Source organism: Nesoenas mayeri (genome assembly GCF_963082525.1).
Source record: "Nesoenas mayeri genome assembly, chromosome: 5".
Taxonomy (NCBI): Eukaryota; Metazoa; Chordata; class Aves; order Columbiformes; family Columbidae; genus Nesoenas; species Nesoenas mayeri.
This window is the reverse complement of record NC_137548.1, coordinates 19470401-19485499: the sequence shown is the minus strand read 5'-3', so window position 1 is coordinate 19485499 and position 15099 is coordinate 19470401. Positions and strand designations below refer to the sequence as shown.

Below are 15099 nucleotides of genomic sequence, written 5' to 3'. Positions count from 1 at the left end.
AGTAGCAGATGCTTTCCTCGGAATATTACTTTTAGCTGAAGGGAAGGCCTAGGCCATATAACAGAAAATACTTACGGTAATTCTTCCTAAGATTTTTTTTACTATTAATGATTCAACAGAAAAATCATTCTTAGAGGACTTCATTGCAACAGTTTAACTTCACACCCTCCATTTTGATTCCTGTCATTTTCTTGCCCATCTCTTTCTTTCACACATAGTTATGAGTGGTCAACGTGACCAAAATTGCTATTACTTATGAAATACAGCATGCAAGAGATTTTCTCAGTCTGCATTCTTCATCTTCCAGTATGCAAAACCACACAAGCAATGTCATTACAGTGCCTTTATAAAGTGAAATAAACCCCTCAAACTCTTCTAGTTGGGAGTTTCAGCCTGTTTCTAGTAAAATTGTATTTCACTTTCATGCAGATACATCAAAGTGCTGTGGAAAATCACAATATATCTATATTGTCTTTTGTAGGCAATTCTAAAGCTGCCCACAAGAACTCCTCCTCTTGACCTTGGCAAAGTTAAAGGAAGGCTCTTCAGCACACAGGATCCCATTTGTTTTAGCACACGCATGGATTAATACACTGCTAGGCAAGCCTGAGCATGCTGCAGTAGCCGTGCAGAAGGTGAATGTGCCACAAAAAATGTCACACTGACCTTCCCTTGTCTGCCTGCCATGGGCTGGGTAGACATATAATAGATGATCCCTCTTGGCCTAAGAAGGAATAGATTCACTGGATTTAATGAGATTGTGTCATTTATATTTATCTAATCAGAGTCCTAGTTTTCTGGTATTAACTGAAATATTAAAAATTTGGTTCCATCCTTTTTCTCATTAATTACTATGAATAAGCATTTCCATGTGGCACACTAGGTAAATCTATTAGAAAATAAAGCATTTCTTCTGGTCTAGACAACTGAATTATGACATTTATGTAGTTTTTCCCCTTTAAAATTCCACTTAATCCTTTAGTTACTGCAATCTCTATTCTTTAATACCTAATAGTTCAAGTAAAGTAATGAGGAAAGAGCAGCTCTCAGCAGTCACCTAATAAAGGACAGTTTTTCACATACAAGACTCATCTACAAACTTTCATGGGAACAGCAGATAAACAGAAAATGCCACAGTATAAGAATAAATATAAGCAGATTTTGAGTCACTCCAGCTACTAGGTTTTACATTACAGCTGGGAATAACATCTTATACAGTTTATAGAGGTTTCTTCCTTGCCATATTTAAAATACTCTTGTATCACATGGATAGGCACTTTATAAGACTTTGTATAGAACTGAAGAGAAAAAATAGTTGTACCAGAGTATGTCTACACCTGAACTTGAATGGTTTTTGGTAGTAGTTATTGGTATTGCAGGGGAGACCTTTTCTTCTAAGGCGATAAATAGCATGGTGGTTTAACACTGTGCTCATAGAAACCTTATGTCATTAGATATTCCTATAGTTCCCCTCATCTTCCTTATCACATTCCCTCTTAATTTAAATTAGCTCCCATATTGCATTCTAAATTACAGAGTATTAAAGCCTGCAGTTTTAAAGACATGGACCATCTCCTCTGAATTGTTCCTGCACCATCTTTCTCACTGGAGCCCCAGCTCTACAAAAATCTCTGACTACTATTGCCATACAGACAATAACATTTCCACAGCAGTTAGGTGCCTACGTTGGATGATACCCATTGCAGAGGCAGTAGGCAAGACAGCGATAGATCTGTAGGCCTGTGTCAGGGCAGGGACAGATGCCCACGTACACTTGCCGATGTGACTCTCATATTCCCACTGCTTTCACTCCTAGCCAGTGTAGTTGCATTTAAAATTCCTGTTCTGCTGTAACGCATTCTAAGGAAAAGGGGGAAATGCCCTGCTGAAAGAGATAGAAAACAACAGTCAGTGCTGTGTTTCCTCTTTTGAAATTGGGAAAGGGAGATTGTAGAGGGCTTGTCATATTATTGCTTCTTCAACAATGGTAGGCTCTCTGCAGCAATATGCGTTATTTATTTCTGTATTTGTTTGGGTGGATCAAAGTCCAGGACTTATTCCATTTTTGTGAAGGCTTATTTTTATTTAGTACATGTTACATGACTTAATGTGTTAGCACATTGCTATACATCTGGGTTACTTTTTAATTACACTTAAAATATATACACTCTCACAGACCAAAGGGAGCCAAAGGCCAAAGGACCACAAGTCAGACCAATTAGAAATACATACAGCTTTTGTATGTGTTGCTGTTGGAGGTCAAAAATTTGAGAGCCAGGACACCTCCAGCATGCTGTGGCTGCTGATTGAGAGAGAACTAGTAGAAATCACCACATTTTCTCAGTGTTGCCTAGAAACAAGGGCAATAGTTGTGATATGTTTCTAAAAGCACTCATATTTGGGTGTTTTAATTATCTGCATGGTGGAAAAAATCATCGGAATAGAGAGGAGACTATGAGAAATACATCATGTGGGTTGGACAGAGCAGCCTACTTACTTAGTGCATGTTGGGTACAACACATTGAGAATTCAGGAACTTGAAATCCAGAATTTGGACAATGAAACAAAAGAAGTATTTTAAAAGTATAAAAATATTGCTATGAGCAGCTCATTAAAAAAAAAAGAAAGAAAGAAAAAAGAGAGAAGAGAGAAGTGTTTTCAGTAGCATAATCCCTGCAGTCAATAAAGCTTATTACAGCTAATGGTTACAATACCACATAAAGGTAAGACTCTCATGTACTTACATTCTCTCTAGTATTTTCAGGTATCTGAAATGGAAAATATTGAAATCTCTGCCTCTAAAATATACTGATTTAACTATTCGTATTATATCAAAAAAGTATAAACCAGAGACCCTGAAATACAAGAACTATGAAGTCCTGAAGTCCTTTCCCCAAATCTCTAATTTTAGGTGCAATCAAAAATCTGCTTTAGAGGAAAATAAACAAACAAACTAACAAAAACAGCAAATGAACAAAAAAGGCCAAAAAAGCCACACCAAACCCAAGCCAAACAAAACAAAACCACAAAATTGTTGATTTGGGGGCTTTCTGGATTTGTAAGTTGTTTGTAGAGGAGTGAGAACAGATACTCTCCATGACATTGCCCTCACATCCAAGAGACATAAGAGAAAATGACAAAATGCCATCAAATTATTTTATTTTGACAAAAAGTTAAGGTATTTATGGCATCATGGTTGACGGTAGTTGAAACACCATAGAAATAGGTTCTTTATTAAAAAAAAGTAGTCAGAAAGACAGACAATCACCACAGGATGGAGGATGGACAGGTTTCCAAGGCATATATTCCCTCTCCTGACCTCTCCCAGACATATTTAACACCAACTACATGTACAAATGATTTTACAGAACTGCCAAAAATGATTGCTGCAACATGAAGCAGAAGGACTAAGGCCACATCCAAAGAATACTTCATACAACTAATGGGAACAGCTGAAATTATAAGGGAAATCACAGGCTGACCACCAACAGCTAGGGGTTAGCAAGACATTTCAGCTAATGTGCAATAGTTGACTACTGAAAGTTTTGGGAAGCACTTGTTAGACCTACACAAAGTATTGGGATAGATAAACTACAGGTTTCATGCAGCATGAAATGTTTGTGTGACTTACTGTGAGCTTTGAATGAGGCAGAAATAGGAAAGAAAAATTGTTCTAAAACACCATCCCCTTGATTTTGCTGTGATGTTGAACTACACGCAAATTATTTTTCTTGGCATGTAAAGAAGGGTAGCAAATCGCTTAAGAAACTGTATTTAGCCTATAATTAACAATCATTTCTAGATGGTGAAGGGGAATGTCGCAACACAGCGTTGTTTGAGGTGTCTGGCTATGGAGGTGACTGCAGTACCCTGGCTGATCAGTGAGAAAAAGCTTCACACAAAAAGGTTTTCCTTCAAAAATCCTCTGAGATTTCACTATAAGGAAAACAGCAACCTGCCTGACAAAAAATACAAGCCTACGTCTTCCTCAAAAAAGTTAAAATCCAGCACATCAGCATGAATGCATTTATCAGTGATGGGATCAAATACTGCTTTTCAAAAGTTTACTTTTGTGTTTCATTTCTAAGCTGCTCTTTATTTTGAAAGATACCGAGAATGGATTTCCTCAGCATAACACACTGGGAATGCTCTAGGCTCTCGATTTGTCATTTGCTTCTTTGAAATATGAGCAACCCGCCTTAAGTCACTCCCTGGCATCCATTATTCTTCGACTTCCTGTCAAGTTACAGGAAAAAAAGCTTAAATATTTAGGACACCTTTCACTATCGGGGCGAAAGTGTCGCTGGGCTGTAATGCACCGCTTGAAGAGACACCTGGGGGCCGAGCCCGAGGGGCGAGAGAGCCCCCGCAGCGCCCGGCGCCGCCTCCGCACGCCAGCCCGGGGCTGGGGCTGGGGGAGCGCCCCCCCCACAGGGCGAGGCCCGGAGAACGCGGCTGCGGCCTGCCCGCCCGGCGCCGCGTTCCCGTGGCCATGGCAACGCGTGGGGCGGCCGAGAGGCCGCGGCGGCCCAGGCCCAGCGCCCCGCCCCGCCCGCCGCGGGGGACGAGCAGCCGCCGCGGAGCGCAGCGCCGGTTCGCGCCGCCCCTGCGGGCCCGGCCGGGAGCATGGGGCTGAGGATGGAGAGCGGCGGCAGGCGGAGCCGAGGTGCGGGGGGCTCGGTGGCGGCTCCGCTGCTGAGCGGGGTGGAAGGGAGCGGGAGGCGGCGGCGCGGGAGCTGCTTGGGCGGGTTGCGCTGGCGTCCGGCCTCTCCCGGCCGTGCCGGCCGTGGGGTGCCGAGCGCGGCCCCTCTCCCTGTTCCGCCTGGGGCTGGGGGCGGGCGGTGTGCCCCCCTTCCTCGCCGCCGCGGCGGAGGCTGCCCGGGCCATGCGGGCGGCGCTGGGGGTTCGGGACTGGCTCTTTCCACAGCCGGCTGCCCTTCGCTGTGCCGCCCTGTCTGTCACGCGTGGGGAGCCGGGCCCGTGCTATGGGGCACCCGTGCGGCCGTGAAAACAACCAGGTGCAGGCTCAGCGAACGGGGCTTGGCTGCTGGGGCCGTGGAGCGTTACACGTAAAAACCCTGGAAGGATTATACCCCTAGAAATGTGGCCTTACATTGTCCAGCTTACAGCCATCATCGCAAACGTGTGTGTGTTTTAACGGGTGCTGCCGTGGTGAGTGTTTCAGGCTTTCAGTATCAGCCACTTGGTTTTTGAGGCCTAAATTTCTGTGCCATTTGGAGTCAACTTTCTTCATCTCCACAACTGGTATCCATGGATTATAGTGGATTTTACCCTGTGTGTAGAACATCACTTACATGGCATTTGGATGTAGATCCAGGTTTTTTGGTTTGGTGTGATTTTAATGCAAGTTTAGTTGAAAAACTAAAAGACTTGAAAGCTTTGAAGCTCTTATAAAGTGATGCCTTCCCCAGCCGTGGGCTGTTCTTGGGCTCTATTCGTATGGATAATCTCAAGAGCATTTGTCATTCGTGATAAAAATAGGCATAAACATGTAAAAATGTTTGCACAAGCTAACTCTGGCTCTTGGAAAATACCTAAAATATTTTTAGATGTGAACTGGATGACATGCATAACATAAAACAATGGTAGGAATTATTCAGTGCTGCGCTATAATGTCAAATCACACATCGCTGCGTAAGGTCAGATCCTGTGAGGTAACGTTGTGCTTTCATGTTACATCTCAGTGTCAGTTCCAGTCTTTGGAGATGGTGACAGATGTCACTCTGGAAGATGTCTGATATCAAAGTAGAGTTTTAACATGAATTCTAATACTGCATGGGAATATGAAATTCAGAATAAAAGCTAGTATCTCATGAGTCTAATTTTTTATTCTTTCTTATATAGTGTCAAGGCCATTTAATGATAAATTTATCCTTTTTCTGGCTACTCATATTTTTGATTGTCAAAATATTTTTATGGTCAATCAGAAAATATGCTTGATTGTTGACCGCAAAATTTGAATAAATAGGATGTAAGGTCTGAATTGCATTCAGGTTGCAGCAAGCTTTATGTGAATGAGTCCTGTTTTTAAAGAATTTAAAAGTAGGAAAGAATGAGGGTTATGTCTCTTTACATGGGAAGCAATTGGTTGTCTGCATAGGATGTTATCACAGAGTCAGCAGTGTGTGAATAAACACCCCCATGTCTAGTTTCATGGACACACAGGAAGAATCCATACAGACAACAGGGATTAGCACAGATAGGGATACTAATTCCTTAAGGTGAGCTAACCTAGGAACGTGTGCCTGAGCAAACTTGGCAGAACAGCTTGCAGACAGTTTATGACAGAGGCAGAACTCATCATGTTTGTGGTTTTGGTAGAAAATTGTCTATCCAGAACATTAATACAGAAGTGGGACATCCTATTTCATGTCGTAGTGTACTCTGTGTAAAGTTTCTTGTTCAGACCTGGCCTTGTCATTTTAAAGAATGCACCAAAATTTTATACTTATTTTCTATCAGAGTTTCTGTTTTTTTCTAGTGAGAATACTGAGCAGAAATATTTTATTATATATATTTTTTTAAAATGTTGGACTATATAGGATTTGCATTTAGGACTTTTCAAAGTTCAAATAAGGCTGAGATTTTTGCCTGATAAAAATATTGAAGAATTAATCCTTTGTGTTTTTTCCTAATTCCAGGTATAAACCTTCAAGTTATTTACTGTAGTAATTTTAGGAGTCAGTTAATATAGTCTCAGATTTATAGTATGACCTCAAATAATCTGAATACTGTAACTCTAAACCAGCTTTGTTGTTTAAATCCAGTCTTCTGCATTGGGCTGTTTAATTCCCACAGCCAGTGATTGGCACATAACTGAACAGCAATGAAATCATATGCTTATTGTTAATCAATGACATGCATTTGTGTCACTTTTCTGTTACAATGATGAGGAAGTCATCATCATTGCTGTATGGAGGCTGCTCTTAAGTTTAGGCAGTTTACACAGACTTCAAAGATTCTAAACCAAAATTAAATATTTCGCATCATTACAGGCAACACCATCTTATTTAGATTTTCCTTGCATTGCAGGAAATCCTTGCACTGATCTGACAGGAGCTAGAAGGGTGTTAACACACAGCAATTACTTCCAAGCTGCTTTTTTTTCTTTGTATTCCTTCATTTGCCACTTGCACAAATAGTTTTTTGAAACTCAAGCATTAGTTTGGTAAAACTAATTTGTATTTTCAGAAGGGAGGGAAGCTGGAAAAGAACGTATTTGTATCTTCAAAGAAGGAAGAGCGTTTAGAAGTTATATTTGAAACAAAATAGTACATTTTAACTGCAATTGCGAAATATTAATCTCCGTCCTTAACTTTTTACTAAATTAAAACCTTGGCTCAGCAAATCACTTAAACCTATCCTTGATTTGACCATTAATCAAAGAGTCTGTTAAGTGAGTTTTAGTCACCCTATGTGACTAATCCCATCTCCATTCAGCAAATAATTTAAATTTGTAATAGAACTTCAGTATCTGGTTGGTCCCATGTCATCGAAGAGTTCTTGCATGCTTCAAGTGAAATATGTGCTAAAGTAAACAGCATTCACATCATTAACCCTACTAGCTGTTTTGCTCTAGATTATATCCGACAACATCTCTGGAGCACAGAGGTTCAAGGTTGCGCTTCTCTCCATTCTGGGTGAGATTGGTTGTGCATTAGAGTCTTGCTAATGTATTTTTCAGTTAGAAATATGAGAGGGTGGAAGTCCCAACTTGAATGGGGAGGGACTTCCTTGTAGGCACAAATTCTAATAACAATCTCTGAACTGTGATATGAGTATTGATAGTTATATGTGTACCACTTACCAGTAGTATGGTCACTTCTGGAACACAAACCCTTATCCCTGCAAAATCAGCAACTGCTGGTACCACTGTTAACTCTAGAGGTGCTGCCCAAGCAAATGGCAATGGGACTAACTTAGATTCATTTGCTTCTGCCTGCTATTTGTGTCACAAAAGGTGCTGCTGACAGACACAGGCATTTGTTTCTGCTTTTGGGGTATGAATAGAGCAATAACCTGCATCTAAATCTTCCCTTATTGTTCATGCGAAGTTTGTAGCTAGGACAGTTGTAACAAACATTTGTCAAGAATTATTTTGTCAAATATAACTCAATTAGCATATTTTAAGGCTACTGTATGCTACTATTTTATTAGATTTCTTAAATTTATCAGAAGCAGGTTGGACTCTGAAGCATAATTTTGGTTAAATGGTTTTAATTTATGCAGAATACTGTTAGATTATTAGTTGTAAAGGACTGAGAGACCTAGCTTTTAGGCACTGGGAGTAGGTGGAAAGGAGAGCTTTTGTGTAATCCAGTGTAGTAAGGGTATAAATAGCGCCCATCTAATTAGTGGCTTAGAAGATTATGTATGGTGCATATGTCAGGGAGTGATACATTGTATCACGTTCATCATGTTTTTCTTCTGACACAAATAATCCCGTGCAAAATACAGATGGAATGTTTGTGACTTTATTTCAAAATTGGGGTTTTCTAGCTTCCTGGGACTTTATTCATCAAGTTTCACGTCACAGAATTTATAAAATAACAACTATATTTTTTCCTCTGGTGGATTCTGCCACTTCTTAATAAACTTTAAATGTGATTCTGTTAAAGCCAGTTTCACATCTAAGACTATGTACTCTCAGAATTGATGTGAGCTTTGTTCCTATTGAAACCAGAAATGGGTCCAAGACACTTCTGTTTTGCTTGCCTGAACTGGAAAAAATACAGCTGTGACTATGAAGTGCTCAATTTTGCCCCACTGTAACTTCCAAATAAAATGGAACACGGTGCATTCAGCAACCAGCTAAATCTAAAGTCATTACTGAAGGTCTCTTGTGATTGCACAGGTGCTTCAGAAAAGCAGCGGAGACTTGCCACATTTTAACTTGGTCTGCTAAAGGAGGAGTCTGTGGGTGGGTCACTGTTCTCTGCCAGCTTTTTCCTCTTTCCAGTTCTGCATCTTTTAGTTGATTTCACCCAGCTGTGAGTAAGAAGTAGGAGTCTTAGTGGTACAAAGGTCAGTGGCTGGGCAGGAGAAAATCCAGCCAATTAACATACATTTTTTAAGTGAAGGTCATTCTGGTCTGTGTGCATTTTCAGATACTCATGTAGAGGATAAGAAATAGTCAGCCAAGAGCAAGCAATCAGAGAAGCTTAAACTAGACAACCGATTATAACACCTATACCACCTCAGCAGCCACAGCTGAGCAAGCAAGGGAGGTCAGAGTGAGGGAAAGAATGACCATGGAAAAGGCAACAAATTGGGGAAAGTGAAAGAAGTTCAGGGGGTATGGTAGGAAGATGTAAGCTGCATTAGTAGGAAAGGAGACCTCATTAGCAGTACTACTAATAGAGCATCCTATTCTTCTTTTTTTTTTTTTTTAAGTATATAATCGTGCTAATATAAAAGAAAAATAGTTAAAAATATAAAAAATAGTTTCTAATTGAAGTAAAGTTTAAATCCAGTGTGGATTTTCATAACCAGGTTAATCTCTTAATGTACTTTGAGATAGCGGTGTTTGCTCTGTACACTTCTATGTTGTATTCATATGCACAACAATTTCCGTAGCATAAAGAGTTAATGGATGCTTCGATTTAAAAATTCTCATAGTACCAAAACCAGAGAAACCTACATTTCAGGTCCTAATTTCATTCCTTTAAATATGACCCTTTCAGATGTGTTAGATTAGATGCTTGAAGGATTTTCTGTCACCACTCCTAAGTCATTTAGAATTTCACAGGGGTAATTTAAACTACTTCTGTTCCTCAGGATGTGTACAGCATTAGTGCTGTAGTGTACTGTTAGTGTGTGCAGAGTTGGAAGAGTGACTTCGTAACAGGAAGCTCACTGAAAAGATCACTTAACTAGTTGGTAGAATAAGGGTGATAGTGGTAGAGCATCCGTGACTTACATTAAAGTCACAGCACAAACTTCCTTCCACATGTAGTTGCTAGAATTATCCACTTGGACAAAGGTATCTCACTATTTTTGGTTTAGAGCATTGAGGTATTGCAGAAGACAAGAAAAAAAGGAGGTGGCAGTGGGAAGTGGAAGAAGGAACGACACCAAGACTTTATAAATCAGAGTAGTGGCTGAAGTGGCAAAGCATTTGTCAGCTTGGGTTGAGTGACCTTATCAGCCTCAGGGAGACCAAATTGCCAAATCTCACGCAAATGCTGCAGTTCTAGTCCATTAGAGACACAGGTGTTTCCTACATTTCCTGCTGTGAAGAGGCCACTGTGCAGCCAGGAATGCAAGAGTCCTGGAGCCACCAAAAATCAGTGCACAAAAGGGTCGGGGCCTTGGAGGGGTGATGAGCATATTCCTCAGGGACAGATGGGGAGACCAGAGGTCTAAATCCACCTGGGGCTGGGGGCTCTTTGAACCCAAGGTAAAGTCTATGAGCTGCTCATTGGAAAACACGGTGTTTGTATATCTCCACACAGTTAAGTGGAGGTTTTGTGGCTTCTAGTGCTGGATTTAGATGCCTGTATCCAATATCCCACCTAAGGTCTCTGTATTTTTTTGTGGATTATCCTTTAAGTAACAGGTCTTGGTGGGTAAGGGTAGCCTGATTGGATTTTTTCAGTATTTTTTATTTGCTATGCCTGAACTACAGTTTTGTTATAAATATAGTAAGTCTAATATTTGTGTTTAAAATCCTTCTTATGAGAATGGTGTAATGAAAGACCGGGCTTATTTCCAGTATTTATTCACATTCCAAATCTGAATGGCTTTGTAGAAAAATAATTTCCATAAATTCTGCGTATCCGTTAACAACTGGGAAACAAAGTAACAAATTGAAACCACCAATTTCCATCATTTTTAAGATTGTAAAATTAGAAATAAAGATAGGATAAGTTTTAAATGAAAAGATAATTTAAAAAAAAAACTTAAAAATATATTTGGAATAATGTAATTATTGCTTACCCTATATACCAGCTGGGAAGAATTCCAGAGAAAGGGGTTTTAATTTTTTTTTCTTATTTATTGTGTAGTGTCATACACAGGGAAGCTTACAACAAGCAAATAGAAGCAGTAATAAGGAACCAAAAGATCTAATTGATTTTTAGAAATATTTAATTTATTTGCTCTCTGTTCTTTAGGACAACACACAGCATGAGAATCCTGATTTTATATTCAGTATGTATAGTCCACTTACATCTATGAGGAAACGTATGTTTAGATCACATAGGTACATGTATAGTATATGAAAGATAGGAGTCCATTATATGTCTCAGTTTCCAAGTTTTAAATCTCAGGAAATAATTTCTTAAATGAAATTATCTTGAAAAGTTTGCAGTTCAGTTCTGGAAATATATTTACGTAGACCTTTAAATTGTGGCTGAAAGATTTTATTATAAGTAGTGGAAAGTGTTCATTTTAGTCAGGAAACCTAATTGCTAGAACTGCTATCGTACTGCAGGTACTGGGATCAGTTTTGCTAAGTTTGATTCAGACAAGTACCCCTATTTGCAAATAATTATTTAAGAACCATCAAAATAAGTAGAAATATTTTCTCTGAAAAAATTCTTGCTCTCATGCATGGTTTTGAGAAAATAGACAAAGTAGGCAAAATGTGTACTACTTTCATGCTGCTCCCAGTCCTACACCAATACCGTCCCAGGTTGCCCAGAGAGGTGGTAGATGCCCCATCCCTGGAGACATTCAAATCCAGGCTGGACGGGGCTCTGAGCAACCTGATCTAGTTGAAGATGTACCTGCTCATTGCAGGGGAGTTGGACTAGACGACCTTTGAAGGTCCCTTCCAACCCAAACTATTCTGTGATTCTACGAATAAAGCTTCCACCACTCCTGTAGCTATCCAGGTGCTCTAATTACTGTGCTTTGTAGTTATCGTCTTTTTGTGAGGTTTATATTTGGTTACTATGTAATTTGATGGAAATCTCGCCTTCTTTGAAATTCCCTTCACATATCTACGCCTTCAATTTAAGTTTAGTTTCTGCTATTGTGCAAATAACTTTGAAAACAGAATGAATCTAACCAAATACCTGTTTGAGTCAGAGACAACCTTAAATTACACTTGTGAAACCTTTGAACGTTAACGCTTTCAGTTGTTTTGTAGAAATACTAAAATGTACCAGATATCCTCCACACAGCAAATCCTCCAGTTTCTCCTCTGACATTAGCAAACGTACGTCTTAATTGTAAATATTTGACACTATAAAAAGCAGGTTTGAGTTTCAGACTGAATATATAGGGAGGGTATTATAAGTTGAATTTAGTGTAGAAATTATACATTTGATGGAATGTCCATGTGAAACAGCCTGGGATCCTAAGAAAATAAAGGTTTCCTTAATATTCTTTGCCTCTTCTATTTTCAATAGTGCTAAGCATTATTTCTGCCAAAAATATGTCTTTGACCATTTTTCTGTGATAAATTTTCAACATGTTTTGTGAAAAAGGCAGTTTGCAGAGAGAGAGCTCAAACAGGGTACAAAAATGTCTCAGCCCCTTTGGAATGAGAGTCACAGAGTGTAGGAGCAAGAACTGTGGGACACCATGGGACAACCATAGGAAGCCTTCAGCACAAGTTCTGCCCTTAATGGAAATATTTTTAAATTGAAGACTCTTACATTCTTTAGTTGAAGCCATAAGAAAAATGTACAGTTCACCAGGACAGAGCCCCAAGAATCCAACTAGATATTAAAAAGAAATTAAGCTGTTCAGCATAAAATTTTGCCTGACAAGGAAATATTCTAAACAGCAAGAAAATGTCATTTGTTAAAGGTATGAAAGTTTTCAACAGGTCCAGGTACTAAGGGTGCTGCAACCCTGGCATTTCAAGGGCATCCTAAAATCTGAGCAGTCAGGAACGCTTTTATTCAAGGTCCTACACTTCCTGGAAAACGGGTCAACATTGTAACAGCCTAGGAATTTCCTAAAGGAGTTCAGAGATACCTGTGGCAGCAGAGCAGGGAGGTGTTAACCTGCAATTAGTAGGAGTTGGGCTGCAAATGGATGGGAGACTGGAAACTTCCTCGGTGGCACAGAAGTTCCAGCATGTAGGAGGAGCAGAGGTTTGGGGACATAGCACTGGGGACATAAACACCTGCACAAAGGCAAATGGTGCTGCGTTTCCAGTGCCTTTGTGACTTGTGCTAACTGGGGATTTCTGCATGGATTGGGAATGATTTCTGTGCTGTCCATGTGACCATAATCAAAATAGAGGAGGCAGAAATATTTTAATTTCTCCCTTCTGACCATTTCTGACAGTTTTTCTGGACTATGAAATCATGATGCTGGATGGATGGGGAAGAAAGCTGACTTTATTTTTATTTCCACCCCACCGTCCCCCAAGCCCGGTAGGGATGAATTGTAAAGGACAAAACCAGTCGACAGTCGTTTTTCCCATGGCGTTTATCCGTGTGCCATCTGCTGGTGATGCAAAGCAAGTGAACATCTCAAAATTGTCTGGTTTTCCCGTAGTACTCAACAGACGCATCTCCAGCTGAAGACAATAAAAGCAACAGGTTTCTGAGCATCTCTGATCATCCTTAACTCAGAGCAAAGTAATTTAGTTTACCTGAGAAGAATCAACCGCAGTAGTAACAGTGTCTCTGCTTTTTTACAATGCCCAGACTTATTTTTTTGTGATTCTGCCACATAAAAATGGGTTAAATGTTGTGTTGTGTTAGTGTAACAGTATCTCATGTGTGTCCTTCTGGAATTAGAGCCTAGCTCTGAAATACAAAAATACTGGTATATTTAGGTTATTTTGAGAAACTGTGAATGAAAACTTTCTGATGTTCAGGTGTCTGCAATAATCTAGATTCCTGACATGTATGTGGGTTTTTTTTTCAATCACTAGGACAAACTTTCATCTACTGAAATACTACAATCTAACGTGCAAGTCCTCCCAAAGACTTGCATTCTCTAACCCTGTGAACATTGTACTTCAGGAAGTCATGGGTTTCAGGGTGGGTGTCCAGCTAGACAGAGAATGCCACTCGTATCTAATAGTGTACAGTGGAAGAATGTAATACTTAAACAAGAAAGAAAGCTACTATTCACACAGGTTTACAGTCTTTATGGAGACAGTCATTCTATATCTAATAAATTCCTATTGTATGTTTGGAATTTTAATATTTTAAAAATAATTTAGCGTTGTTTGCTCATATGTATGTATAAGTCACAAATCAAGGTTAGGAAGAATTGTACCCCAAGGAAAATTTAAAATGAGCCACTTGAGATTGATACAGATAAGCAGGAACCTTCAGCTTTAAAGAGAAAAGCATAAAGAAAAAACAACTGCAGGACAGGGTTGAAAAAATCTGCAGTAGTGTTCTCTTTTTTTTTTTTTCATTTTTCCCTTGTTGCGTTCCTACTGCTGATGTGGCAACTTCACAGCAAAGAATAGTGAGAGCACTATTATTGCAGACATTGCCTCTAATACTGTAAAGCTGCAGAAGCCTGTGCTATATAAAGGCTGGCTTTTCTAAGTGTGAAATCCTCACACTAATTCAAAATTGCCTGGATATTGTTGGGGCACTGGGTTTATTGATCCAGATTTAGTGTAATTTCACAACAGAGTCCCAAGAAAGTACTCAAAGAATTTCCACATATACTCATGATTTTTATTTTATTTATTTTCTAAAGACACGTTTTGTTGCTTCCCAAATGGATCCTAGTCACTTGAAATTTATAAGGTCTTTTTGTAAGACCTTTGGTGGAATGATGTTAAAACATTATTAAAGAAACTATTTGTTTTGCTGCAATCTCTATGAATTAATAGTCAGACGCTATGTTAACCATCTTGTGCAACACGCTGTTGCACTTGAAATAGAGCTACAGAATGTAGTAGTTACATACGCAATTGAAGTAATACTGCAACAGTCATCACACAGCAGTGAGAAATAGGAAAACCTGGAAAGCCGGGTGCGGGGCATGCAGGACGTAAGAAGCCATGAGGGGTAGAATTAAGTGGCTTTTAACATGTGTAGTGTAGCTTCTTGCCCCACCCCCCCAGTCAGTCTGTAATTATGCCAGCCTTTGTCGACCCAGCTGAAGGACACGGAGAAGAGATTCCCTGTCATCTTGGGCAGGCCC

At 39.7% G+C, this 15099-nt stretch overlaps 1 protein-coding gene across 1 annotated transcript in view; it reads left to right on the top strand.

The window, feature by feature from the left end:
• Nucleotides 1-4626: 4626 nt before the first annotated feature.
• Nucleotides 4627-15099, top strand: part of SPATA7 (spermatogenesis associated 7) — a gene marked incomplete at both ends in the record, with an annotated part of 42849 nt that continues 32376 nt past the window's right edge. Inside the window, one exon of the mRNA XM_080345237.1 lies at nucleotides 4627-4666. Within this exon, the coding sequence (XP_080201363.1) occupies nucleotides 4627-4666 (40 nt within the window). The remainder of the gene's footprint in view (nucleotides 4667-15099) is intronic.